The sequence below is a fragment of the Ixodes scapularis genome, unplaced genomic scaffold (assembly GCF_016920785.2).
Source record: "Ixodes scapularis isolate PalLabHiFi unplaced genomic scaffold, ASM1692078v2 PGA_scaffold9__187_contigs__length_104089568, whole genome shotgun sequence".
NCBI classification, from domain to species: Eukaryota; Metazoa; Arthropoda; class Arachnida; order Ixodida; family Ixodidae; genus Ixodes; species Ixodes scapularis.
Window position 1 is genome coordinate 50810401 of NW_024609884.1, and position 26117 is coordinate 50836517.

The 26117-nt window shown below is 45.9% G+C and overlaps 1 protein-coding gene across 2 annotated transcripts; it reads left to right on the forward strand.

Annotated features, from left to right (window-relative positions):
- The first annotated feature begins 207 nt into the window (after nucleotides 1–207).
- On the forward strand, nucleotides 208–25913 carry LOC8053447 (ubiquitin carboxyl-terminal hydrolase 10). Of its 2 annotated transcripts, none has more exons than XM_029974335.3 (16): nucleotides 208–352; nucleotides 5827–5916; nucleotides 6282–6339; nucleotides 9330–9511; nucleotides 10491–10670; nucleotides 10764–11192; nucleotides 16506–16926; nucleotides 17225–17316; nucleotides 17418–17527; nucleotides 19367–19502; nucleotides 20287–20475; nucleotides 23044–23166; nucleotides 23251–23340; nucleotides 23445–23589; nucleotides 23719–23775; nucleotides 23863–25913. In XM_029974335.3, exons 1-16 carry the CDS (start codon nucleotides 335–337, stop codon nucleotides 24063–24065), a joined length of 2523 nt encoding a protein of 840 aa, XP_029830195.2. In that variant the 5' UTR covers nucleotides 208–334; the 3' UTR covers nucleotides 24066–25913. The 2 variants fall into 2 exon arrangements, with proteins under 2 accessions (XP_029830195.2, XP_029830197.2); XM_029974337.3 differs by having other exon boundaries at nucleotides 216–352; nucleotides 16509–16926.
- The last annotated feature ends 204 nt before the right edge of the window (nucleotides 25914–26117 follow it).

Genomic DNA, 26117 nt, shown 5'->3' on the forward strand with positions numbered 1-26117 from the left:
CTATAAAATACTTTATACATTAATACAGTAAATTATGCTACCAGTAGTCTTATAAATATTCGAGTTCCTACTTGTGCGAAATGACACAAAACTTCAATTATTTTTTTAAAATTATAAATAGAAGCAACATTTTTTTTAAATTCGATTATACAATATTTAATCTGATAAATAATTTTCTAGATTCCCAGTTGGTTTCAGCTTAGACACGTGGTGTCTGGCTGTGCCCGATGTCAGCGCATGCTCCCTCTGGGCCCTCCGGCCGTCTTCCGCCATTTTTAGCGAAACATCATGTTGGTTTGGTGCGTTTGTATGCCATGACGCAGAAGTTTCTGCAATGGGCGAAACATATGTGGTATGTCACAGCATGCGCAGTTCTTGACGCGTCGGGGATTAGTTAAGCTCGCTCCTTGCGGTGGCATGGCCTGGGAGGGCCAGCTACTGTGTTGGTGCTGTCTTTGCTCCGATCGGAGAGGTGTAGTCAACTTTTTTTAGGCCTACTGACTAACCCTAAATGCGTGTTCAACGTGGGCTTTGTTACTGTGTTATTATAAGATACGACGCTTGTGGTCTTCCGAACGGATGACGAGAGGCGCCTGGAATGGTGGGTAGCCGGCTGGCTTCGGTTGACGCCGATCTAGACTTGCACGAGCAGCGTAAAACAAAGGTAGCGGCACACGTTGTAGATTTACGCTCAACTATCATGTATGGTCCTAAAATAGACGAATTCGCAACCGTGCATTTCTAGTTGTCAATCGCCTTGTTGCTCATGCACTTGTGTATCGTGTAATGCGCCTGGTGTAATCAGTGTCTGTGAATGTTGAGGCTGTTTGTTTCCGTGTGGTTTCTCATGGCCGCGTGAAGACCGATCGAACTTTTGTAGATTGGCAGCGGGCACATAAAATCTGCATGTCCTGGAACTTGGTCGTATTGTGCGGTTACCCCTTTCCTACAGGGGCACCCTGCGCGCCGATTGTCGTTAAGAGCAACAGAGTAGTGGTTTCATAGGAGCAGTATTTTCTGGGCGCACTCCCGGCTCTGACGGCTAGTGCTCGCGCGTCGTGGTTTTCGAGGGATTGTTCACAATTGTTTAGTTCTCGGAAGACACATTTGTGGTATAATCTTGTCAAAAAAATTTATTGATCTGGAAAAAGAAAAAAAAAAGTGTTAGGTTTGTGTACAAAAATGACTTCTATGTTTTACTCGTGCTGCTGGTGCTAGCTCTGCAGTAGTTCTTTTCTGTTCAGTTGTCTGGTTAAAAACAGCTGAAAATGTATTTTCAGCTGTTCTCAACCTGAAATATTCGGTTTTAGGAATGTCGGCTTTGCACTTTCGTGAGTTGAAAATGCATTGTGTGAGTGAGCCATTAGGCAACATTACTTACGTTCTTGAAAAAGTTGTGAAAACGTTTACCCTGATTCTCGTGCTGTCGATTGCACAGATCACAACAATGCTGTGTCCTGTGCAGTCGTCACGTTGTGTTGTCACTCTGAGAATAAGCATGAATTGCTGTGCACATTAGAGGTGTTTGCCAGGACAGTCTGATTACTAATAGCCTTAACAAAATAAACCATATATTGAGTGGGCTCCATGCTGACAAGGAGCGTGCGATACTGAGAGGGGGGTGCCAGTTCTTATGCCAATGCTCCTAGTAATTGCACGAAAGGAAGAGCCTGAAATTGATGCATCATGTCAACAATGGAAGGATCCAAAATTAACAATTAATATCCCAGTCATTTGGAAATTCTAAATCGCATATAGCCAAGTACCATTCACGAAAATGCAAACCATCATGTATGTTGTGTCTTGCATGGCACCCAGAACTAAAACCTCAAGCTGATTCGCCAAATGCTGTCCAGCTATATGTCATTTAAACTGCCATCTAAATGTACATTTGCAGTACAATTTGGGGAAAGGGAAGACAAAACACCCTCTCCTTCCAACTCCTGGGCATTTCCAATGCCCCTGGACCACACCATTACATTTGATGTATCCATATCGGAGCGTAATCCATTGACTCCCAATTTTTGCACGGCTCGGAGGTGCAACCTCTTTTCCAGGAAAAATTGTCTATACAAGAATTGCATGGGAGAATATTGTAGCAAAAAAGGTGGCAATGTGGCTCACATCCATAGCATATGGCAAACTGGAAGGATGGAAGAACTGCTCATACAAGTGACACATTGTTAAAGGGCCCATGAAACAAATTTTCGGCTAGAATAAATCAATTTATGTTAGGATTTTACTAATAGCAGATCGTTCAGTGTGCCAAAAGAAAAAAAAAGGTAGAAAGTCAAAGCCTGACTTTCGGTACGGAACTTTGAAAATGGAGCAAACTATTTTGTACCTCCTTCCCTTCGTAAGCTCTCTGCCTTTTCACTGTGATACATCCGCGGTCCCCGCAATGTGTCACCATGCCCAAACGCACGTCGCACGACACCGGACCTCACTTATTCCCTTCACCCCTAAGCTGACATTGTGGTGGAAGCTGCACGCTTGCCGGACTAATCAGCCACCTCCCTTTCATCACATGACCTCATTCTTCGCGCGTGGGTATGCGTGATCACGTGGCAAAAGTGTGGCTGGCCCAACGAGCAGGTAGCTTCCACAGCACTGTCAGCTTCGGGGTGAACGGGGTGGGGAAAGCAACGTTTGTCTGAATTTTGAGCGACGGGTTAATCTTCTAGGGGGACGGTGGCTGTGTCCGGATACTTGAGCAAGAGGTGACCCCCCCCCCTTTCCGTCTTCTTGAACTGTTTGGTAGAATGCGCGATTTATGAGTTAAAGAAAGCTAAACAGGAAGAAGTTGGAGAAGCGTTTCATGACTTGGCTTCGACCTTGTTCCGAAGGGTTGACTTTTATAACTAGAAGTTTGTGTTTAGAATCCGAGGGATGTCGGGACCAATGCGCGAATCCTTTAGTTTTTTCTGCTCAATATCTAGGTTGTGGTTTCACTGTGTGTTAATTTAACTTAATTTTGGTACTATGCATTTTTGTCACTACGCCAGAGGGAATGCTTTTTAGGAAGGCAGACACTAAACGAAGGCACACGCGCTGCTAGTTATGTTTATTGGATGTTATTTTTTACATTTAGTGCAGTGTGCGTGTTGGATATTATTTGGCACCTTTAGTGGTTGTGTTACTGTATGATACCAACATCACTTGATGTTGACAACAGTTGCCCTCACCTCTTTAGTAGAATGGGAAACGTTCAGCTATCATTCTAGTTGTTGGTACAGTAATGGTTGCCTACACATTACTGAAACCCTCCACATATTTTTGTGATATCAAGTTTCCCCAAGCCTAGGAACCTTGGCAGATAGTAACGATAACCATCTCACCTCTGGTCCCCCACGAGAGAAGAGGGGAAGGAGGAACCCCTCTCCCCGAGAATCTCTTTTGTGGGTCCCAGAAGTCGCTATTGTCCCTCTACAAGATTATAGAAGATTAACCCAAAACTCAAAATTCGTACAAAAGCAGCTGCTTAGGTTGCCGGAATTACTAGGCCATCCTCTCGACGTCAGCCTCGCCGCAGCTTTGCTCGTCCTGAGACAATCTACGTGACGATTGTGTCCAATGCTCTCCGCTGGCTGCTCTCCGAGCGCTTGTCAGAGTGGGTCGTTTAACACAAAAAATAGAGCCCCCAGGCTCAAAATACAAACGCGCGATTGTCATTTACGGATATTGTGGATCATATTCAACCTATTTTTGAACGCGACGGGTATATTTCAAATTTCGTTGAAGTATCCTTTTAATACCACTGCTTCGAAATGCGTTTGCAACTCCAGCGAAACTGACGCTGCATAGCAGCAACATTAAGAGGCTCGGGAAGGAGGCCCTTTCACTGTTGCCGCCTGCTTGCACTGCTTGGTTCTCATTGGTAGCATAACTCCAAATGCTTGTTTGTTGAGATCAACTAAATAGCACGGTTTAGGAACAAGATGGAGCAAGGACCAAAACAGCTTAATGGTGTCCTTCATCCTCGAGAAGAAAAACTGCCATTGCAGCACATGTTCCCATCCAAAGCTGATGATGAAACCTGCTGACAGGAGTAGGTTTATAAAATAAAGACTGCAACAAAAGCAGGAAATGCATATCAATGCCTTGAGGCTGTCTGTTTCTAATTTATTAATAATAGATCAGAATTCTGGGCATTTAAAACGGTGCAAGCCGAATCTCACGCGTGCCAGAGACTCACGAATCATCCGCAAAATTGGTCGTGGTAACGAGTCGTGCAGAAGGTCATCTCTGCGAATGCAGTTTGAGACTGCTTCATTTAGCATCAGTTTAAATTTGTATAAATGCACATACCTAGGATCGTACGTGATGCTGTGTAGGTTTCCTATTAATAGTATTTTCGAAATATAACGAGCTGTAAGTCGGAACACACTCCTACCTGAACAGCTCTTATTGCACGCCTTCCCTGACATTTCTTGCAGGAGTGTAGTTGAGCTTCATTTCTTTTTCCTTTAGGTTCACAAGAGTCCTTGACATAACGGCTACAATGTTCTCTACAGACTTGTAATTCTATGGATCCGTTAGAACCGAGGCACGACAGCCCGAGTATGAGTAGCCGCAACGTTTCCTGTATCTCGGAGGAAGCGTTGGGATGCTTCTTCTGACTCTGTTCTTTTTTGGGGTTTTGGTAGTCACAGAACTGGTGACAGTGGTCACAAGTAGCTTGCGTCTAAGTCTACAAAATATTATGAAGCTATTGCCAGAGGCCGTTCATTGTTTCCTTGAAACCTGAACCCAAGGACACCATTCGAAGCACATTGGATAAAGCTGATGCGCAAACCCTTATCCACACTTCGACTATTTTCCTGAGGACGATTTTTAGTTGTTTTACAGTAGCTTGTCATCCTAGGGTGAGGCTTGGGGATTTTTCATGTCTTCCATTTCGGAAACTTTAGCACCCTCAAAATAAATCAAAAGCCTATAGTTAGTGACAGATTAGGAGTTGAGGGAAAGCTTCTCCCAGCTCTTTACACTTTAATCAAGCAAATGCTGGAGAGGAGTTTGCCTCCTCTCTAGCGTTTGCTCTGCTAAAGTGAAAAGAGGTGGATAGAGTTTCTCCTGAACACTCTGTCATTGACTGTAGCTTTGGCTGAACGCGTGAGTAAAGCTGGCGAAAAAACCATTTACAGTAATAATATTTACGCTGCCACCGTGTCACTCTTGCGCACTGACTAGAGAAGGTTCTTAGTGTCTAAAATGTGCTTTGCTTTCATATTGGATGTTGATTTTATGCTGCAACGAAAGAAGTTTAAAATATTTTGCAGGCTGAGTGACAAAACAGACCTCCTTTCTTGCACCATTTGGGCACTCCCTTTAGGTTGCTGGAGTTGAATAGTGCGGGCCATGTGGGGAAATAGCAGCAGGACTGAATCTATGCTTTTTCCATCATTGCAAATGGCAAAGGAGGTTAACAGTCACTATCCCATAGCCCTAGTTTTGCCATATTCTTACAAGTAATTGCAATGTAACTTGGTTACTTTGCTTCTAGATGTATTTTTAAGCATCAAGCTGTATTTATCACACTATTCATATCTTAGAACTCTAACCTGAGTTACTTAAGAAAAGCAACTCGTCTGGTTTTGGTTTGCTCCATATATGCAGTGTTTGCAAGCATGAAGCTAATATCATACTTTAATGTTGCTTTGCACATGGTGCAATACAATTTCATTGTGTTGTAAGTTTAAGTAAGGATTATTAGTAATGTTATCATTAACTTCAAGCATATGAGCATATATTTTGAATGAGCCATGATGTTGAATGTGTGAATAATTACCTCTAACCTCTAACCTCATTTCTTTTTTCTTTTTTTAGAACCTACAGTTTTTGGACCGCACTGGCCTCGCAGTTGAGGAAGATAACCTTCTAGATGACATCCTCGGTTCTGGTAGCAAATGGGTAGAGGTGAGGACCCTCGGACTGTCTTTTTCTCATTTTGAAAGCCTTTCAGCACCTGTTCTCCAAGTGAATGAAACAATTTTTTCTAACCAGAATAGCCATGCTTCAGTCTGATTTACACATACAGAAAAAGCACAAATGCTATCGGTATCTGACTAAAAAAGAAAAGCATCAGTGGACTGCTCTTCCCCACATAAAGTCAAGCAGTCCATGCTTGGGCAAGTGGCTAGAACACATGTAATGGTAGCAATATGTTTTATATGCAGAGCATAAGGTGTTTTATACTTAGAGGTGTGCCTGGCTGAAAATAAAAGTTCCTGTATGCGGTATGTCATTCATGTTCACATCCTTAGTGCTTGCTTCCTTTGCAGTTGCCATGGCGGGCGGAGTTGGACTATCCTATTACCTGGGACGTCCAAATCGAACATGGTGAGAAGTGTCTATTCATGAACTATATGGTAAAAGTTGCAAAGTCCAGCTGTACTGTCGAGATCAGTTATACAAAGTCAACGCGAATCAGAAATCACTTTGCTATATCCGCTATTTCGTTATAACCGACTTCAGTTAACAAAGTTAGAAAGGGAAGGAGAAATCGTGATCGTTTCACTGTAGCCGCTTTTTCGTTATAACCGACTTAGTTATAACCAGGCTCGACAGTACTCCCTTCCACCCCAGAGCCTTTTATACTGGGAGAGTTCGGTGGATGGGGAGGGGCTTACGGCCCACTAGGTTTAGTGAGTTCCGCTTCCGCCATGATGTGCCTCTCGGCAAGCGAGTCTCCATTGATGTGCGATGTATACGCGTGTAGGTTTTGCCGTTCGCGCTTTTGTTGGCGTAAGGAGAGATTCGGAAAGCAAGCATTTCTTGATTCTGTGGGGTTTTTTTTTCGTGTAAGAATTAGCAAAGAAACCGCCCATTTACGAACGACACTTTTTTATAAATGGGGAATCAATCAAAAGCGTCCAACACAGCTCAGAGGCCTAGTGCGCATTTTTCGGTCGGCAAGTTTGATTGTCTGAATCGCTCTCCGACTGTTTACCACATTGCAAGGTTGGTGCACCGTTGTACGGAATACGGCGGACCGATCGTAATTTTCCGCCATGCTTTTTCACCTGCCGGCCTTTTGGGCGTTTTCCAACATTGTTTGGTTTGCTGTGAAGAAACAGCGTCGGCATCGCGTGGTGCCTGAGCTTTTTGCGATTGCAACATCCACTTTCGAATTCACTGTCTCTGAAGTGCACCTAAAAAAAAAAAAAAAAGCCTGACAAGTGTGTATTTGCTACGCGCATTAAAAAGAAATATCAAAATAAAGGTATCGCTAGCAAATCAAAAGCGCTTGCAAGACGACGAAGCGGAGCTGCGAGGCTGCTTCTAAAAACTTGAGAGTAGAGAAAGCTACGGGAGCGAGCTGCATTCTTTCAACGTGCACGCGTCGCTGAACGACACGTACAGTGCACGCGTCGTTCAGCGCGTCGTGCACGCGTTGGCAGCGATTGGCTCCGCCCGCACTTACACTGAAATGCAGTATACACAGTTCAAAGTTCACAAGCTAGGCCACTCGCAAGTATTCTGTCTTGCGCGGCAGGAAACGGCTTCGTGATCAACGGACACTCTCGCCCGACAATGCCGCGTCAGGTCGCTCCACAGTTTCCGTTAAAATAACACGCGTATAACTCACAAAATAAGTTAATTATAAAATTACCTCGCCCAATCGAGAACTCTAAGTCGGCTTCCACTTGGCCCTCTTCGTTTTGGTTTCCCGGATCTTGTGCCTTGTGCGGTTTTCTTTTCCTTGCGGGATCCGGTACATCCTGAACCTTTTTTTCGTGCTGTTCGAGCACCCAACAGCACTACAGCACCCCATTAAGTTTTCTTCTAACGTCTCGCAGAGTGCAGAACAAACATTTTCACTGTCATCTCTCGCTCCACGCTAGTGAGCTGGCTGCTGGCTCGAGATGGCAAGGCACATCATGGCAGACGAAACTCGGAACGTGATGCGCACAGTTGCCAGACTGTTTGATCAGTGCTTCGCCCCTAAAACAATTCGGAAGTGTTTCTAGATTTCGGTTTCCTAGCGGAGTGCATCTCTCTGCTCCAGCAGTCCTGCCCCCTCTGGCCATGGTTTGTATCTGTAGCTTCGCCTTCCTCATGGGAGGAAAGGAAGTGTCGCGCACCTTGGCCACGGGGGACAAACTGCTAATGCTCATTCTAAGTTTTTTTTTTTTTTTTTTTTTTTACAGTGGAGCTGTTAGGGGCTAGTTTCCCCAGGATCGTGTTCCCCGCAAAGAAATGTCGACAAAAAACTCTGGGCAGCTACCGCCATCTATGAGCGACGGCAGCAACCAGACAATCTGCTTGCAGGCCTTGCTCATAGATGGTGACCTTTCCACACTGGTTTTCACCAGAGTGGAAAGGCTGAATTTCTCTAGGCGTCGTCCTAGAAGTCGTCCTTGAGGTTGTCCTAGAAGTTGACCTTGAGGTCCTAGACATCGACCTTGAGGTCGTCCGAGAGGTTGTCCTCGAGGTCGTCCTCGAAGTCATTCAGGTCGTCTTAGACGTCGTCCCCTCCAGGTCGTCCTCGAGGTCATCCCAGAAGTCGTCCTTGACGTTGCCCTAAACGTTTTCGAAATCGTCCTTGAAGTTGTCCTTGAGGTCGTCCTAGGCGTCGTCCCTGAGGTCATCTTAGGCGTCGTCTAGATGTCGTCCCTGAGGTCGTCCTTTAGGTGTCGTCCTCGAGGTCGTCTTCGAAGTCGTCCTTGAGGTCCTCCTAGACATTGTTCTTGAGGTCGTTTTAGACATCGTCCAAGAAGTCGTCCTCGAGGTCATCTTACCATAGTACAGCTTCGCTGGTCTTCTGTCTTCACCAGAGTAGAAAGGCTGAAAGTTTTTTTTACTTACCGTAGAATACCGCGCATCCGCCCTTTCCACATTAAGTGCCTATATGCAAATTTCTAAGATATGAAAAAATATGCACAGTACATTTATATGTAAAATTGATGACGGGACAAGTGCCCATCCCCCATTTTTTTGCGATTATCTTTAAATTTTGAGTGGGCACTTGCCCGGTATTTTACGGTAGTTTCATTGTGATGCTTTGTTTCCTTTACAATCTGGTGCCGCATAGCTGTGTCTGCTCCCTGTTTATCTTCTTTCTAGGCCAACTTGTAAAACCTATTTTGTTTAAAAAAAGATTGCACGGTCTATGGTCTAAAATTGGGAATGATCCGACTTACAGCGGCCAACAACAAAAATTTTGATCATCTTCAGACCATTCAGCCCTTTTGGCATGGAAGTGGAGCAAACACAAAATGAGCACTCTTTGTAAAAGAGACCTTAGAAAAAGAATTGGAAGCTTCTGCATACCTCCCACCGCGGGACCAGCTTTGCCTGAAAGCATGCTTCTTCTTTACCGTGTGCAGGGGTGGAACTGGATTCAGGGTACCAGGGTGGCGGCAGTGTGCCACAGCCCGTGGCGAGCCACGTGGCTGGGCCCGAGGTGCCCGATCAGCCACCATATATGATGCACCCGGTGTATATGCCACACGCAGTGTACACCCCTCAGTATTCACCCAGCCACCATCCACCCATGATACCTCAAGAGGTGAGTCTTTGCTGGCTGGGCGACAAGCTTGCCCCATTTTGCTACCTTTCCAGTGCTCTAGCAGTGAAGTACTGTAGTTGCTGACAGGATGGGCAGGGTGTATCCCAACATGACACCACAACTATCCATTGAGCTAGATTATCTCTCTTCAAAACCAATAAAATGGCATAGACTCCTATAATAAAACAAAAAGAAGCTGAACAAAGTTGGATCTCCGCTTGCTTTGCCGAGTAGGCTTGGCAGTGCCCCGTTTCACTGATGTAAGCCCTCTGCTGGTAGGACTGTGCCACGTTTCGCTTGACAGTATAAAGTACTGCCAAGACAATCTAAACCACTAAACTATGATGAAAGTATCGCACAGAGACTAATATATTGATATCTTGCTCATTATAAAATATGAACGTGGAAATCACAGAAACATGTTTCGCCACACTTTACTTTCACATAGCCTGCTGGCAGACAACACTTGAGTTTTTTTTTATGTTTGTTAACATTACATTTGTGATAAGTGTGTGTTAGTGGCGTGCTCTAGCGATCATATTTGACAACTAAACAAGTGCAGTGTTTTCACAGTTTGATAATTTCACCTTTGTAGTGCTTGTGAGTTTCATGTCGTGGTATATTTCGTAGGACCTATTTATTTAAACATGTAGTGCCCTATGTGCTGTAGGTAACAAGACAGCGAGCCAATCAAGGAAAGAGGGGCGGGACCTGCAGAAGCTCCTCTATGTCATTTTCGTCTTGCCAGCGCCTGTTGCTGCGATGCTGGTGTTACTTTCTGGAGTTTTTTTTTTTTTCCACTGATGGTGAAGTAGTTGTGAAATGCCCGAGGCTCGCAACAAGCCAGAGTCGTGTACTGATGTGCTGCTTCTTAACTGTTTGGCTTAACCGGCAGAGAAAGTGCACTTACGACAGGATTTTCTACAGTTGCGGTTGGAGATGCTGAAGCCTCTGCACTGCCTCAATTCACTCAATTCAGATAACCTTTGACCTCGGTGAGCAGCCGTCCCCTGCGCCCGTGCAGCCTGCCTCACACCCGACGGCGCTCGAAGGAGGGGGCAAGCGAAGCGGGGGTCGCAGGGGCTATCGTGGCAAGGGCGCACACCACATGCACTCGCAGGTGGCTAGGGGAGTGGACGGCGTGCAGCCCGGCATCGAGGTGCGTGCTCGTATGGCCAGCCGCGCTTGGTCGGCTTTTCGTTTAGAAAGGAGCTTTCTCAATGGGTTGACGCATGTCCCGCATTGTGCCCAGGTGCTGGAGCGCATGGGAGAGCCCCTGCACCAGGTGCCGGTAGGGTACCACCAGGGGCCCCTTCACCACCCCCACCAGCAGCCGGGGAGCGTATACGCCGGGGGCATGCATGCCTTCGGGGCCCAGTACGGCCCTCCCCCGGTGGCCCACCCGGCCCCCGTGTACTTCATGTACACGCATTGCACGCCCCAGCCGCAGGGCTACTACGGCCCGACAGGGCACCCCCCGGGACCTCTGTCCTTCGTACCGACGATGGTCCCCCCACGCGCGAGTGCCCTGGTGCCCACAAGCACAGCTGGCGGGGAGCCTGTGGTGGCGGCTCACTTTGCCGACACCCTGATCGAACTCGAGCCTGCTGCCCCGGAGGAGGTGCCCCAGGAGGAGGAGCAGGAGGAGGTGCCCCACGAGGCCCCCGTCAAGGCAGCCCAGGTGGGTAGGCTGGCCGCACCTTTGAGGGAAGATCTCGAAGCAGGGACCCCCCTGTGATGGGATTTGAGGATGAACTTAACTTTGTTGAGTTTCCATAGGAAGCTATATTGGGACGGGTGTCCACTGAAGCACATTTTTTGCGTTGTAAGAAAACTGTGCTTTAGAGCAGTGTTTCTTGATCTAACAAAATAGGAAATGTAGGAAAGTCGAACAATCGCTTTCATCAATGTGTATAGAGTCACCGACCGATTTTTCGGACACTGCAGGGATCGAAAAAAACGTTTGAATAATAGAGCAGTCCGAAAAATCGGCAAGTTATAAAACTTGCCTTTGTTACGTCGAAGCAGGCTTAAAAGAGCCGTAATAGTGCCTTGCTTCAGATTACGCATGCGCGCCTTGTTTTAGGCTTTGCCTCCATTTGCTTTCGGCAACTTTCCGTTAGCTTGAGGATCGCTGCCTTCTTTTCTAGCGTTGTGGTCAAGTACTTTCTGCGCCTCTTAGCGACACATAGCAGCGGCGGAAGAACAGATGGGGCAGTGATGTCCAAGCCAGCGCAGTCTGAAAACACGATTCACCAAGACGAGATTGAGGTTAGGTTCATGACTGCAATGGCATATGAACAATGCAAAATGGAAACAACAATGATGATGATAATAACGCACAGCTGGAGAGAAAAAAAAAGTTGTACAGCGTCACCTAGCAATAGGACTTAGCAGTATTTAAGTAGCGCTGCCAAACCAAGCCAATCAATGTGCAGCCAACATAGAATCCAAAATGGCCACTTCTTTGTAGTGTTTCCCACTAATCGCTCAGGACGATTTTGTTCGAAAAATTGAACTTTTGGATTTCAAGCTGTCCAAAACATCGGTCGTGAATATGCACTGCTTCTATCGGGTAGGTCACGGTTCCTCCTTTAGGTCAGAGATATCAAACAAGTCCGAATTACCGGCGTCCGAAAATTCGGTCGGCGACTGTATACTTCTGTTTTGTCAATTCAGATGCTGCATGCGTCTTCGTGCAACCTTTGCTTTGTTTTTCTTCGGTGATTTCAAATTGTCGTTGATTGGTAAATAAAACTTTCTCCTTTTCTTCTTTTTTTTTTTCTGCGTTTTGATTGACATAGATCCTTTAAAGTTTTCCCCAATATTTTAGCATCCAGCTACACCTGTTAAGTAATTTAAAAAAAACGTGCCTTTTTTTAAGACTCGCCCCAATACAAGTATTAAGTGCTGGAGTAAATCAGCCATCTCCATTCTAGTACACATTACTAAAAGAAGTAATTGATTACACTTATTATTAATTTTGATTGAAAGTATTTAAATAATTACTTGATGAAAAACAATTGACCGTTACTTGAAAAAAGTAGCCATTACTTTTCTGATTACTTCAGATTTTGAAAACTGACAATATTTCTGCCAGTTTGAATATGGTCCTTTTGTGCTGACCACTATTGGATTACAAACTACTTACCTTCTAAATCCACCGCTCTTGGTAGACCACACCCCTGTCGGAGACCTGATCCGAGCATTCCTTGGCAAGAATGTTGCGGAAACAAAGGGTGTTACTATGAAGGGGAGGGGAAAACAGTAACTGTTGCATAAAATTCGATGATTACTACCTCATTAAGGTAATCAAATTGGTTACAAAAGTACTCCAAAAAGTAATGGATTACTAGTGATTTGATATAATGAGTAACATAAAAGTCTGGTTAAGTCCTTATTTCAAACTTCTTTGTTAAGGTGGGACTAAAGTAGTTAAATATGTTTTTTTATTTATTGAGATAGCTTGCTGAAAGTTGGCATGCATATATATCATTGGATGGTGATTTCAAATCTGCAGTTGAATTACAGATATCTCTTTTAGAACAAAAGATATGGCAAAATATAAATTCCATTGAGGTAATTTCTTACGGGTCGTTATGGTAATTTCACATCGAAAAATTTATTTTTTAACAATATGCAGTGATTTCCAAGGGTTCACCATATATCCTAAAGCTAATTGATTGTTTACAAAGCCATTTTGTCTACCAGAAATAAATCGTGGAATTTCAGAGCAAAAACTTGTCCTAAATAATCCACATTTCAGCTAATTACTTTTTATCTATTGATTCTAGATGAAAAAGAAAAGCTTTAGGATACACCTCAGTTGTTACTGAAAGCAATGATACCATGCTTACTGAAATCCGCCCATGCGAACATTATGAAAACTTCCGTAAGGCAATGGCTCTGGACAAAAAAGAAAAAGCTGAGAAAATCACACTTGAAAGTTTCTCAACATAATCAAAACCTCCGTAGAAAAATAACACCTGACAAAAAAAAAAAAAAAAAAAACATGGAACCACGAAATTAGTTCAGTAGTCTCCGATGTGCGCACATGGTCATAGCAGTCCTGGGCTGTAGTCCTGGGTCCTGGCAGGCTTGTGTCTCTTGGCCATCCTGTTCTGGACCGTTTCACTCTCAGAGTGAGCCTTGTTGGCCTTGCGAAGCCTCCGCCTGTCCTTCTCAAGACTCCTGCGAATCGGGCAGCCACCTGTGCTGTAGTCAAGCTGTGCTGCTACAGCCTTGTTCCTCTTTGACATTCCCTGGTAGAAGCGTGACACGGCTTCAGCGACAGCCCTTTCCACTGACAGCAGAGAGTCATGTGTGTTCTTAGAGTTCTGGCCCCAGATCACAGAGTGTAGGCACTCTATGGTGTTCTGCGTCATGCCATCACTGCAGCGCTTCAGGAGTGCCCGGTCACCTAGCCTCTCAAAGACTGGCTCCAGCGCAGTGCGAATGAAGCCTGGCAGTGGGTTCTTGTGTGGTGGTGGCTCCTCGTGGTTGGCCAGTGCCCGGTTGTAGGAGCACCAGGAACTGTCCCCCTCAGGACAGTGGCTGTGGTCCGGGGCTTCATCTGTCGAGGTCATGTGCAACAAAGTTGCTTGCGCTACCTTTTCCATCCCTGGCACATCATGCTTGTGGCTTCTCAAGGCGTACCCATAGTAGTTTGTTATTTTTTTTTTTTTATCTTGTCCTGGGTCAGCTTTTCCTTTCCTCCGAGCGACTCTCTCTGTGCCTTCTTCTTCTCCACCAGGGTACGAAGAGCTGCTCCCATCCGCTTGTGTACGTGGTTCAGGCAGTTTTTTTTTTTCTCAATGTCGAGGTATCCATAGACGCTGTCTTGTGTCAGGGCATGGAAGGTGCGGCTGTCACCATCGGAAAGGATGGTCGTGTAGTGCAGTCCATTCTTCGCCAGGGGCCGCCTGAACAGAATGAGAGCTGCCTCAGCCTTCATTCGTCCTGCGTTGCAGTCAAATGTTCTTCATACACTTGTGGTTGATCACCCAGTCCCCATAGCTGTCGTCGTCTGGGTGAGGTGCACCCTGGCTGCCACGGCAGTACCTTGAAAGGACAATGTGGTCCAGCACCAGGCCAGTGTAAAGCTCAAGGATGCACCCCACTGCGATGTTGGAGTTGTGTCCGCGTGTCTTCCATGTGCCTTCAAAAATTATATCCACGTTTCCGGGAGGATTGAGGAAGCTCTCGTAGGCGTCCTTCACCACCTCAACACTCGCTGCTTCTTTGGCTGTTGCTGCTGCCTGGCAAGCCTGCACCATGGTGTCCATGTGTCCCCTGAACGTCTTATGATGAAGCCCTCGGTGGGAGAGGTTCAAGGTTGCACAGAAGTCTGCAAGCGCAGTCGCCCCCTTTCCTATGCTCTGTATTCCCTTCATCGCCCTCAAGTTGATCTCGAAGGGTGTAATCTTGGCTTCCCCGGCGACTCGTGGAGAAGAAAATCTACTCTCGGCGAAATCGCAGCTCGAACACATGAGGACCAACTTCACTGCCAGGCCGTACTGCCTCTCTTCGCACTTCGAAAGTCCTACGGTAGCCATTCCGCACTTGCCGCATGCTGTGGACACAAAGAGTTCTTGTAACACTTTAGTGTCCACGATGACATACTCCGTGCCGCAGTCAGTGTCGTCGCTTTCCATGCAGACGTCGAGGAGCTCAAACTTCCGTAAAGTCGCCGACTGATCTGCCAACGAAGCCTTTCTGTCGTCCGCACGTTGTTCGCGCTCCACGCACTCCTCCTCTTTGTAGAACAGAGTATCGACTCGATCTCTAGATGAACTTGGTCCAGTCACGCCCACGAGCGGAAAAGCGGCTTGAGGCATCGGCGAAGTTGTCAAACACAAACTTGATCCAGTCGCGTCCGCGAGCGGCGAAGTGGCTTGAGGCATCGGCGAAGTTGTCGAACACAAACTTGATCCAGTCACGTCCACCAGTGGCAGAGCGGCTTGCGGCATCGGCGAAGTCGACGGTGTCGTTTTCCTCGATGCGGAGGTCTTCTTGTTCAGGCACGTCTCCTCTTTGTGTTTAGTCTCTGCGTGTTGGCCTTCAAACGGGCGTCCCCAGCCATCAGAACTCGAAGCGCGCAGAACGAAACAACGCAGGAGGGCAAATATATACGAAAAGGGAAAGCTAATCAAAGTGGAGGTATCAAAATATTTACAGGAACGATGCGAAGAAGACAGGGAGCATACAAAATCACTAGGAAGCACAAGATAAACACTGAAAATATTGATATAGAAAGTGGAGAAATTCGAATGGCAGCGTGCGTCTGGAACGGCAAAGCGAGCGAAAGCAGGTGACGTGGGAGCCCGCGTGGCGACCGGAACGACGCGCCGGGAAAGCCACAAGAGATGCGCGTTTCGGCCAATGAGAGAGCTGCATCTCGGAGAAGCGCCCACTTTGCCCAATCAGCGTCTTTCCTAGCGCTGGTGATGGCCTTTGTACTGCATAGATGACGTTGCGGCCTTGAGGGGTACAACGCTTTGGAGCGCAGGAAACCAGCTTTCGAACAAGATCAAGATGGCTCCGATCGGTTGAGCCGTTGCGGTGCTCCGACGGCTTGAACTTTGTTGACATTTCAGAGTTTAGGCTTCAAGTCAAGTCGTTCAACGTTTACAAATTGGCATTTTCCTATTTAGAGATCAAATTGAGCATTTATATTTTGTGAGGACATACTCTGGACTACCTCAAAATCGTGAACTTCGAAAAAAGGAATTTTTCGCGATTTTTTTATATTTTAAGATCTGCGTCCCCCCCTTAACATACAGCCCATTGAAAAGCAGGGCGAAAAAGCCCAAGCACGCACCTGATCTTGCCACACTGCCATCTTCCGCAGAATAAAGTCCGTTTGCTATGGTCACTGAATGTAAACAGATGCACACGCGAATGCAGCGTCTGAAGCCAGCCACAGCCGGTGCCATTGCATTGCATTCTGCCGCATCTACTGCATGCCATAACCGCGTGGCTCTGGCTCTCGCAGCAGAAAGGGGAGGCCGTGAAGGCAGCGGAAGACGAGCTTCCCCCCAAGGTGGTCGCACCTCCCGAAGAGGCACAGTGGGATGCTCCTGTCCGCCTTCAGGAGGCAAAGGAGCCTGCCATCAAGGAGGCCGTGGCAGCTCCCACCAGTGGCGTCGCACCCTGTCCGCCGGCGGCCCCCATTTCTCCAGTGGAAGAGAGCGTGCCCGGTGCCCTGGCCACACCCACCACTCCCATCGTCAATGGGACGGCGGCCTCGCGCAAGTCTTGGGCCGACCTGTTCAAGGGAGGTGGAGGTACTGCACCGTCTCCTGTGGACGGGCCGGTGCCGCCCACTGAGCAGAGCGTGGTTACAACAGCAAGCGACTGGGAAGACGAACTGACCCCTGCTTCGCATGACGAGGCGCTCGACGTAGCTCTCGGCAGTGAGTGTTTTTTTTACCGTGCTTCTCTTTTTTTTGTTTTTTTGTTATTGTCATTGGTGGGATGGGGAAACTTGTTTACCAGGTGAGAATAGCTCCAAGCACGTAGAATCTTGTTCGGTGTAACCAGGTGGACTTTGTGAGATGTTTGTTTCGTTTCTTTGCATCTTTGAGGTGGTCTCCTCGCAAGTATTGTCCGACTAAGTGGACGCGGCATCCTTCACCGCATTGAGCTGTACTTTTTAGCTTGAGTATAGCTGTACTACAGTTGTGTCATTGTCTCGTGTCGGTATCGTTATAGAGGCTCTCCACCACTGCTCCGTGAATCACAAGCCGCGTTACATCCAGCCCCGGGGGCTTGAGAATGGCAAGAACTGGTGCTACATCAATGCTGTATCCTTTTTTTGTGTTCCCTGGCATTGACTTCTTCTGTGTGCTAGTAGCTGTGCGGCTGTGTGATGTGTAATTGACATTTTCCTTGATTCTGGGCCTAGAACCTCCAAGCATTGCTGGCATGTCCAGCCTTCTATAACCTGTTACTGAGTCTGCCACTAAACACCAGTCTGCAGAAGGGCCCCACTGGAATCCCCTTTATTGAATGCCTGTGAGTACTGGAGAGGTGAACACGGGACTCCAGGGCTGACTTGACTCAGAACTAAGCAAAAGTTTGATAGGAGGCCGTACGAAAGAAAGCATTGCCAAAGTTTGCACACGCGTGTGCGAAGGCTGCACCCTCTGCATGTTCTGCTCATGCTTTTTCTTTCGTGCTGTATGGGGCAGAATTTTTACTCTGTTTCGAGCTTCTTCACTCTGCCACATGTTCATTGAGCCCACATTTCTAGGGCAGCATTGAATTGGTCTGTCAGTGTGCATCCATTCCTTATACCGGGTATTCCACGTAACTTGAGCCATGGGTTAAAAATATTTTATGCATCTTAGGAAGACGAAACCAAAGGAATAAGGTTGTTCATTATTTGTAGCAAGTCGGGCTATTTTTTTGTATTTTGCCCAATTAACTAATTAAGATTAATTTATAAAGTTTTTGAAATATTCAATTTAGAGCAAAAGTTCCAATGACAAAGTTGTAGAGCGTCCTCAGAAACATTCAATTCAGTGTTTTTTTTGTTTTTTTTTTTTGAGAAACCTAGAACACTGTTTGTTTTTCTGTGCTTGAGAAAGAGTGCCCAAATTATGGGAAGCACAAAAAAATGTGAATTTGTCAACAACACCGAGTCTACAGTTCTCTGTTCAGCATGCAGGCCTAGTTTATTCAAGCCACGGCTGAGAGCGCTGCAATATGCACAAGATGCACATGCACAAAATCATGTTTTGTTTTTGTTTTGTTTTTAGTATAATTTGCAGAAGCTTATAAAAAAAAAGGTGTTAATGGGGTACTTCAACGGAATTCGAAATATACCCGTCGTGTTCAGAAATAAGATGATTATGATCCACCATATCCGTAAATGACAATTGTATGTTTCTATTTTGAGCCTGATGGCTATATTTTTTTGTTATAAACGGCCCACTTCAGCAAACTCAGCAAACGGAGAGCACGTCACATCCGCAGCAATCGTGACTTGGTTTGTCTCGAGGCCTTACGTTCGGATGCAGCGGGCACTGCGAGCTATTTCAGCCAATCCCGCTCTGAGGACATTGCCCGTGACAAGCTTTCCACGCGTCGCTCTGCCCCCTCTCCAAGGTCACGTGACATTCACACGGTTTTGGATAGGCCAATCGGGCCTCCGCAGGTAACCCCAAACCTGTTTTTGTACGTATTTTGAGTGAGCGGTTAATCTTCTATAATCTTGTAGAGGGACAATAGCAACTTCTGGGACACACAAAAGAGAGTCTCGGGGAGAGGGGTGTTCCTCCTTCAGCTCTTCTCTCGTCATGGCCGGAAGCCAGACACTTACCATCACTACCTGTCAAGGTTCCTAGACGGGCATTACAAACGAGGCGTTAGCGACATCCACCAGGTGCTTTTTTGCTAATCGTTTAATTTGTTTTAAAATTCTTTTTCCTGTCTTTTTCAACAGGAGACTGGTGTGTCTGATGTGATAATGCTCCATTGAGCACGAATATAAGCGCTGAAATTTTATTGTAGTATTCCGTTAAGGTTTTTTTTTTTTTTTATACAAACCACTGAATTGGATGTTTCTGAGGACGCTCTACAATTTTGTCATTGGAACTTTTGTTCTAAATTGAATATTTCAAAATTGAATTAATCTTAATTAATTAGTTAATTGGGCAAAATACAAAAATTAGCCTGACTTGCTCCAAATAAATAACAACCTTATTCGTTTGGTTTCGTCATCCTAAAAAGCACCAAAATATTTTTAAACCTTGGCTCAAGTTATGTGGAATACCCTGTATATCTGTTGAGATCATGTGTTACTTGCTTGCCCGAAAAGGTAATATCTGTCAACTCTAATTTGCATTGCAGACTATATTTTCTTCAAACATACAAGAAGCCTTTTGTGACTGATGCGGCAAAAAAGGACGAGGTGGTTATTGGCTCTCCCTACGACCCCGAGCCCTTCCGCGATCTCCTCATGAAGGTCAAGCCCGACTGCAAAAAGGTAAATGCTTCGGATTGTTTGTTGTACATATCGTATTTACTCGCAAATGAACTCACTTTTCTTCCCAAAAAATTTACACATATTTCGGGATCTGTTCATCGCACGGGGTAAACTTTCTGTGTTTACACACTTTGGACAGATGTCATTGTAGGTGCCAATATCACACACGGCAATGTACTGTGGCACGTCCCCACCGTAACAGGAACCATGCTCTATAAATTGTAAACCTTTTCTAGGGTGCTTTGGGCGTGCCTTTTGCCGAATGAAAAGCGCCTTATAAAGCTCACTCAACACTGAGAGCGACGCGACCGTTCTTAGGTCTAACCACTTCCACTATGTCTGTCCGAAAGCCAACCACAGACAACGGCGTGTTTGTTAACATCAATGCATCCGATGGGCGAAGCATGCCTGGGGCTGGCCAATTCCTTGACCCCAGCTTCGTTAGGTGTGCGCGTTGCTCAGTTCCACGGTTGATCATTTCCGCAATTACAAGAGCTGCTTGGCTTGGCTACTTGGCAGCAAAAGAAAATTGGCTTGATGGCTAGCTAAGTTGGACGCAGTTCGAGACTCCCGGAGCCGAAAATTGGAGGTGTGTTCATTACGCGAGGGAAAAGAAAAAGCCCAAATATTAATGCCCGTTGTGGAAGGGTGCGTTCATTATGCGAATAAATGCGGTAGCCTTTTCAAGCAAGGAAGGTCTCCTTATCACCTCGATTGAGAAGGCTTTTATCCCGAATGCACTGGTGGGTGAGGTTCTGGAGCGGGAGCTTTGTGCATGCTTCAGGGTAAGCAGGAAGATGCTGAGGAGTTCCTGAGCTTTTTGCTGAACGGCCTGCATGACGAGATGGTGAGCCTAATGCGGTCTGCCAGCAACGGGCTCAATGGCCAGTGCAACGGGGAGGCCCATCAGGAGGAGGACAGCGGGACCTGGCTCACTGTGAGCCACCGCAACCGCAGCCTCGTCACCCGCTCGGTGAGGCGCCTCTTGTCACATTCTCTTTCTTCGGTTGCTTACAGGCATTTATGCTGCCAGCTTCCCCTAGTATTGTTTGCTGTTTCTCTATTTTTTAGAATAGGAACACAAATAAAATAAACAGACTTTGTCCAGTTGAGCTCTACCGTATATTACTAAGTGTGCACCCATGTCGGAGTGTTTTATGTTGGATAGAAGCATTCCTAACCTACTGAACGCAGAACGTCACGAGTAACACTAGTTCTTCTGTTTCTGTCAAAGTTAAATCCGGTGAGCCCCAGGGAACCGTAATGGGACCATTGTTGTTCGTTGTTTACGTAAACGACCTTCCGCATTGTATCAAATCCAATATAAGATTGTATGCTGATGATTGTGTCCTGTACCGAAAAATCCCGATATATCAGAGTGCCCTTTTACAACAAGATCTTGACAGCTTTGTGTTATGGTGCAAGATGGAAGTTAATGTAACGAAGACAAAGTGTATGTCATTCAGATCTAAACGTAAGACTTCAAATTCTAGTTACATGCTCTACAACAGTGTAAGAGAGAAAGTTACTAGTTATAAATACCTTGGCGTGTTTTTAACAGCTAACCTTAATGGAAAACCCATATAACGAGCATAGTTAGGAAAGCAAGCAGATTGTTTGCTTACATTAGATGTCCTTTGAAGACAGCTGCGCTAGAAACTAAGCTTTTGCCTTTAAACCTTTAACCATCAAGTCATTTTTAAAAAAAAGAATGGTCAAACTTTCCTAATTTTTTTTATTTACACATATTTTTTATGTTGTTTTGATTTTGCAAATGCATTACTTGAGTGGTTTCTGATGGTATTAACACAAAACTTTTAACAGGAAAAGTTGATTTTTATGGAAGCTTTTTCTCGGTGCATGTAAGAGTAATAGAATAACACGTGCTGAAATGCGCAGCATTTATTTGAACATGCGCACCGTAACAAGAGATCAAGTGCCTAGGCGTTTCTCCGTACTAGCGCTAACAAATACATCTCAACCTGTGGTTTGCCAACGATTCCTTGCAAAATTATTAGCGCAAGGAACACCCTCATCTCTTCGCGGTCCACCAGTTTCCATGAAGAACCCCACGCTGCGAAATGCGGGACCGCGTAGCGGTTTGTCTCTGTCCCAATGAGGTCGACAAGGTCCCAATAAAAAAAACAAAAAAAAAAAACCTCGAACCAGCCGAGAATGTCTTTTTCGTCAGTGAGTTCCCAGGCACTGCACAGAACGGAAACCTCGGAGGCGCGGGCAAACCGTCATTATGGCTGGACGAGTGTGACTCTTCATCGGCGATATTGGTACAACCTTCCATGACGAATACAGCTCGGGCCGGGTGGTTAAAGGGTTAATTCTATTGTAAAATCACAGCTTGAATTTGCTTTGTCATTATGGAACCCCCATTAGTCTTAATAGACCTGCTTGAATTGGTACAAAGCAAAGTTGCGCGTTTCATACAAGACTTCTAAACGTGAAAGCAGTGTCTCAGCAATGAAGGATGAACTTAACATTCCCCTTTTGAAGTACCGAAAAGCTTGTGTGGGCCTAATAATGGTACATAGACTGTATTATTATTCCCCAGAGTTGACTAAGCAAAAATATTGTAAACCTGCACATCACATATCACTGCGAACTGACAATTGTTGCAAACTTTATTTATCCACGCCACGAACGAATCTATACAAGTACTCACCATTCCAACTGTCGACCGCTCTGTGGAACAAGCTGCCTGATGACATTGTTATTCTAGCAAGTACAGGTGATTTCAAAGATGCGCTAAAAGCGCATGATATGTGTGCGACTTGTTGAATTGTTTTGTATTTATGCAAGTTTTCATTATTATTTTGTAACCCCCCCCTTATGTGAAGTCCAGAAATGAATGATTTAAGGGTAATAAAATTAAATATCATAATAAGCGCTCACCCGCTTCTTTTGAAAACTAAGCAAAAGAAGCTCCTCCTTGTCAGCAGTTTCTCCAAACGCCCTGGTGCAAAGTGGTGAAGCCCACATCATTGTGTGCCCCCCCCTCCTTTTTTTTTTTTTTTTTTTTTTTTGCTCTTGGACCTAACAAGCTGCCACCCCCCAGTTTGTCAAGTTTGCCTCCAAAGTCTGTGTGGGCTCCTGTTCGGTACTTTACAGCTACTATTTTCGGGTGCAGATATCTATGCAGAGGTATGGAAGGATAGAGTGCAAAACTTGCAAAAGGACCCCGGGTGTGTGCATGCTCTTTTTTTTTTGTGTGTAGCGTGGTAAAAGTGAAAACTAAAACCTGGAGTGGGCTAACCATATGGATGACCATCAAACCTTAAGCACCTAAATCTTTTTTTTTTTTTTTTCTTTTTGCGCTTTGTTGTTGACATTATTATTGAACGGTGTCAGTTAACAACCGTACAATGGAGCTTGAGCTGACGCACTGTTTGACGTCCGTTTCCGTCTGTTTGACGGTTGCACCATTGAATGCCAAAGGGTACGAGGTGGGCGGCTTGGGTGCCCCGTGAATGAGGGGATTTACAGCGTTGACCGAGGGCCCTTTGCAAGTTTTGCGAATTCCTTGCAGGCCATCTACTCCCGTTCACCACTCATGGAAATCTTCGGAGGGGAGATGCGATCATGTGTGATGGCCGACGGAGAGTCCTCTGCCTCTCTACAGCCCTTTTTCACGCTGCAGTTGGACATTCAGGCGAGTTTCTTCCCCGACAACACGAGCCGGGTGGCACGCAGCTGCCGGGACCCACTCTTGAGCCGCGCTTTGCTCGTTGTGCAGGATGGCTTCAAGTCTGTGGAGGATGCCCTGAACCACTTGGCTGCTGAGGAATCGGTGCAGCATTACCGGAGCAGCAAGAGCAACCAGGAGGTAGGCACCCGCAATTTTGCAAGATACCGGTACCGGTACCCACATCTTGTGCGCACACTAGAAGTTGCGTCGGCTGTTTATGCCTCCTGATGCTCGCCTCGCAGGTGGACGCTCTGCGTAGGACCACTTTGGAGAAGCTGCCAATGGTGCTGATTTTGCACCTAAAGCGTTTTGTATATGACAAGAATGGAGGTTGCAAGAAGCTAATGACCGCCATCAACATCCCACACGAGCTGACAATGGACCGCAGTGAGTACTGGCATCACTCTGAGGCCATTTGTTTGTTCACTCCTTGGAAAGAGCACGAGATAAACTCTAGCAAGGTGACAGTTGATGCCCTTCTCCCGAAATAATCTACAGTTGTGTTCTTTTCCACAGAGTGGCTATCCAACGACAGGCTACCGGTCAAGATGCGTTCCTACAATCTTTTTGCGGGTGAGCGTCACACTTTATGGCAATTATTTCTGGGTACATTGCAAGAGTAGCCTCATCATGTTTTTGTCTTTTTGGTAACTGGTGCAGTGCTCAGCCACAGTGGGGAGCGCACTGACAAGGGCCACTACGTGACAGACGCCTACCATCCTGCGGGGCGCCTCTGGCTACGCTGCGACGATGACAATGTGACGCCCTTACCGGAGGGAGACTTGCTGCGTTTTGACAACTCGTCCCTCGTCCCCTACCTCCTCTTCTACCGCCGTCGAGAGACCGATCCTCGCACTCGGTGAGAGGAACGGTGCCAAGTGCTTGCAGTGTGTTCTCACAAGTTGTAGTGCATCCGAAGAACAAAGTTGCTCTGGACAGCAAGAAAACTTCTGTGACAATTCCTCGAGGGAGCGTGGGCTGGGGAGAGGTGGAGACTGGCTTGAGGGTGTGTGTGCAGGTGCTTGTGCGTGTTTCACTGTAGACTCAAGCGGTGAGGGCAGCCAGACTGGCTTGTGGTGCTGCCAGACTCTTCGAGGGACGTGGCCGAGGTACACTTGAAGGCTCTCGTAAACAGAACTGCTTGCGAGCTTTCTTTTTTCTCTTTTTGGGAGTCTGTTGTTTTGTTACTGCCTTTTTCTTTTTTTTTATTTCTTTTTCCTTGCTTTGCTTGATATTGGGTTATATTTACGTCATACTAATGTAGCCCATTTTTGCCAGGTGACTGTAAATTGTTGCCGTTTTCACAGTGTATCTCTGTTTCTGGTTTTCTCCTTGCATGTGCACACCTATTTATTACTGCCCCAGCCCCTTTTGCCGTTTTTTCCCCCCCTCTGTAAGTTGCGGCCATTAGTGCTGAGAGTGAGGGGGAGGGAGAGCAGGGCAGGGACTCTTCCTCCCCCCCCCCCCCCCCCCCCCCCGTTTTCTCGTGTGTTTATTACATGTGGCAATCGTATTGCCACTGGCCTTGTTTTTTTTGTGTGTTTGGAATGTACATAGTGGCATTTAGAAATGACAAGTCAGAACATAGTACTCTAGTTAGGAAGATGTGATTAACTGATGGTCCCAGAGCTTCATTCTCCTGACGGATTGGCTCACAAGGACTGTGTCAGTGCCCCCGGGAGATGGAGAAACACTAGGAAAGGATACAACCACCTACAAAGTGCCTCATTCTTTAACATGCAATGTTGTTGAATTCTAGTGTTGGTTATAGCTTCTCTTTGATTTGTTTTTAAGATGTGCTTTAAGGAGAACTCTTGGCTTTCACATTTACTTCCCCTAGCCAACTGATGATATGTTTATGTGTATGACTGGGTATTGTTTATTTTTGTGGACTTCCTGCCCATCAGCATTGTTTGCTCAGTGATTAGCATGACTGCGGTTATAACTGCTGTAGGATGGTGTTAGTCCATTTAAACCTGGTCATAGCACCTAAAACAGATTTTATTGGGCCAGGCCTATTGCCTTGGTGCATTGTTGCGAAGAATAGCGGAGGGCTGAGCCTGCCTGGTTTTACTTGGTGTGTATGCTTCATTTATTTAACTTCTGTATATTTTTGTACTGCATTTTTTTCCGACCTCAAATGTAGCTGGGTCCCAAATGCCACCAGCTATTTGAGCCTCCAAAATAATAAACCCATATTAGTTTTACTGGTTCTCCAGTTTCAAACTTGGTAGAGTGTGATTAGGGTTTAGGCAGCCTTTACTCACAGAAGGAACCGGAGCTAGGTAACCTTGGACCCTGCACTCTTTGGAAAAAGCTATTCGCAGTTGGATTGGGAACATTTTTCGGGGGGCGTTTCCAGCTATTCCAGGCTTTTCTTGATAATAGACATATTTGGGAACTGAAGGAATGGCACACAGCACGACTAAAATGGTTTGCCCAGTTTTCTGGTAAATTAGGTGTGGGAGGGGAAAATCAATAAGCATATATCATGGTGTTTCCCTGCTTTTGTATAATATTGGATGTGAACGGTGGGAAAGAGTGCCTTGGTTTTTCATTGGTTAGAGCTAGTCAGGTTGGTGAAACTGCCGAGACAGGTTGGTTGACAAGAGAATGGTTGCCGGGAGCTTTGTGATGCCTGATGCGCTTGGATGTCTGAGTTGCTGATGATTTCTTTTAAAAGTGTACATAAAGAAACAGTGATATTGTGAGTGGTGTGTTCTTTTTGTAAAGAAATGTAGGTTGTTCAAATTGTACTTTCTAACTGTAGGGAGTATCTTTCCTTGCTTACAATGAGTGTGAATGCAAACTTGGCTACTAGCTACTGCTGCTGGCAAGCGTGCGAGCAACGCCCTTCATGGTCAACCACATATTTCTGTATTCTTTGCTTAGAGAAACAAATGATAAAATGGTGG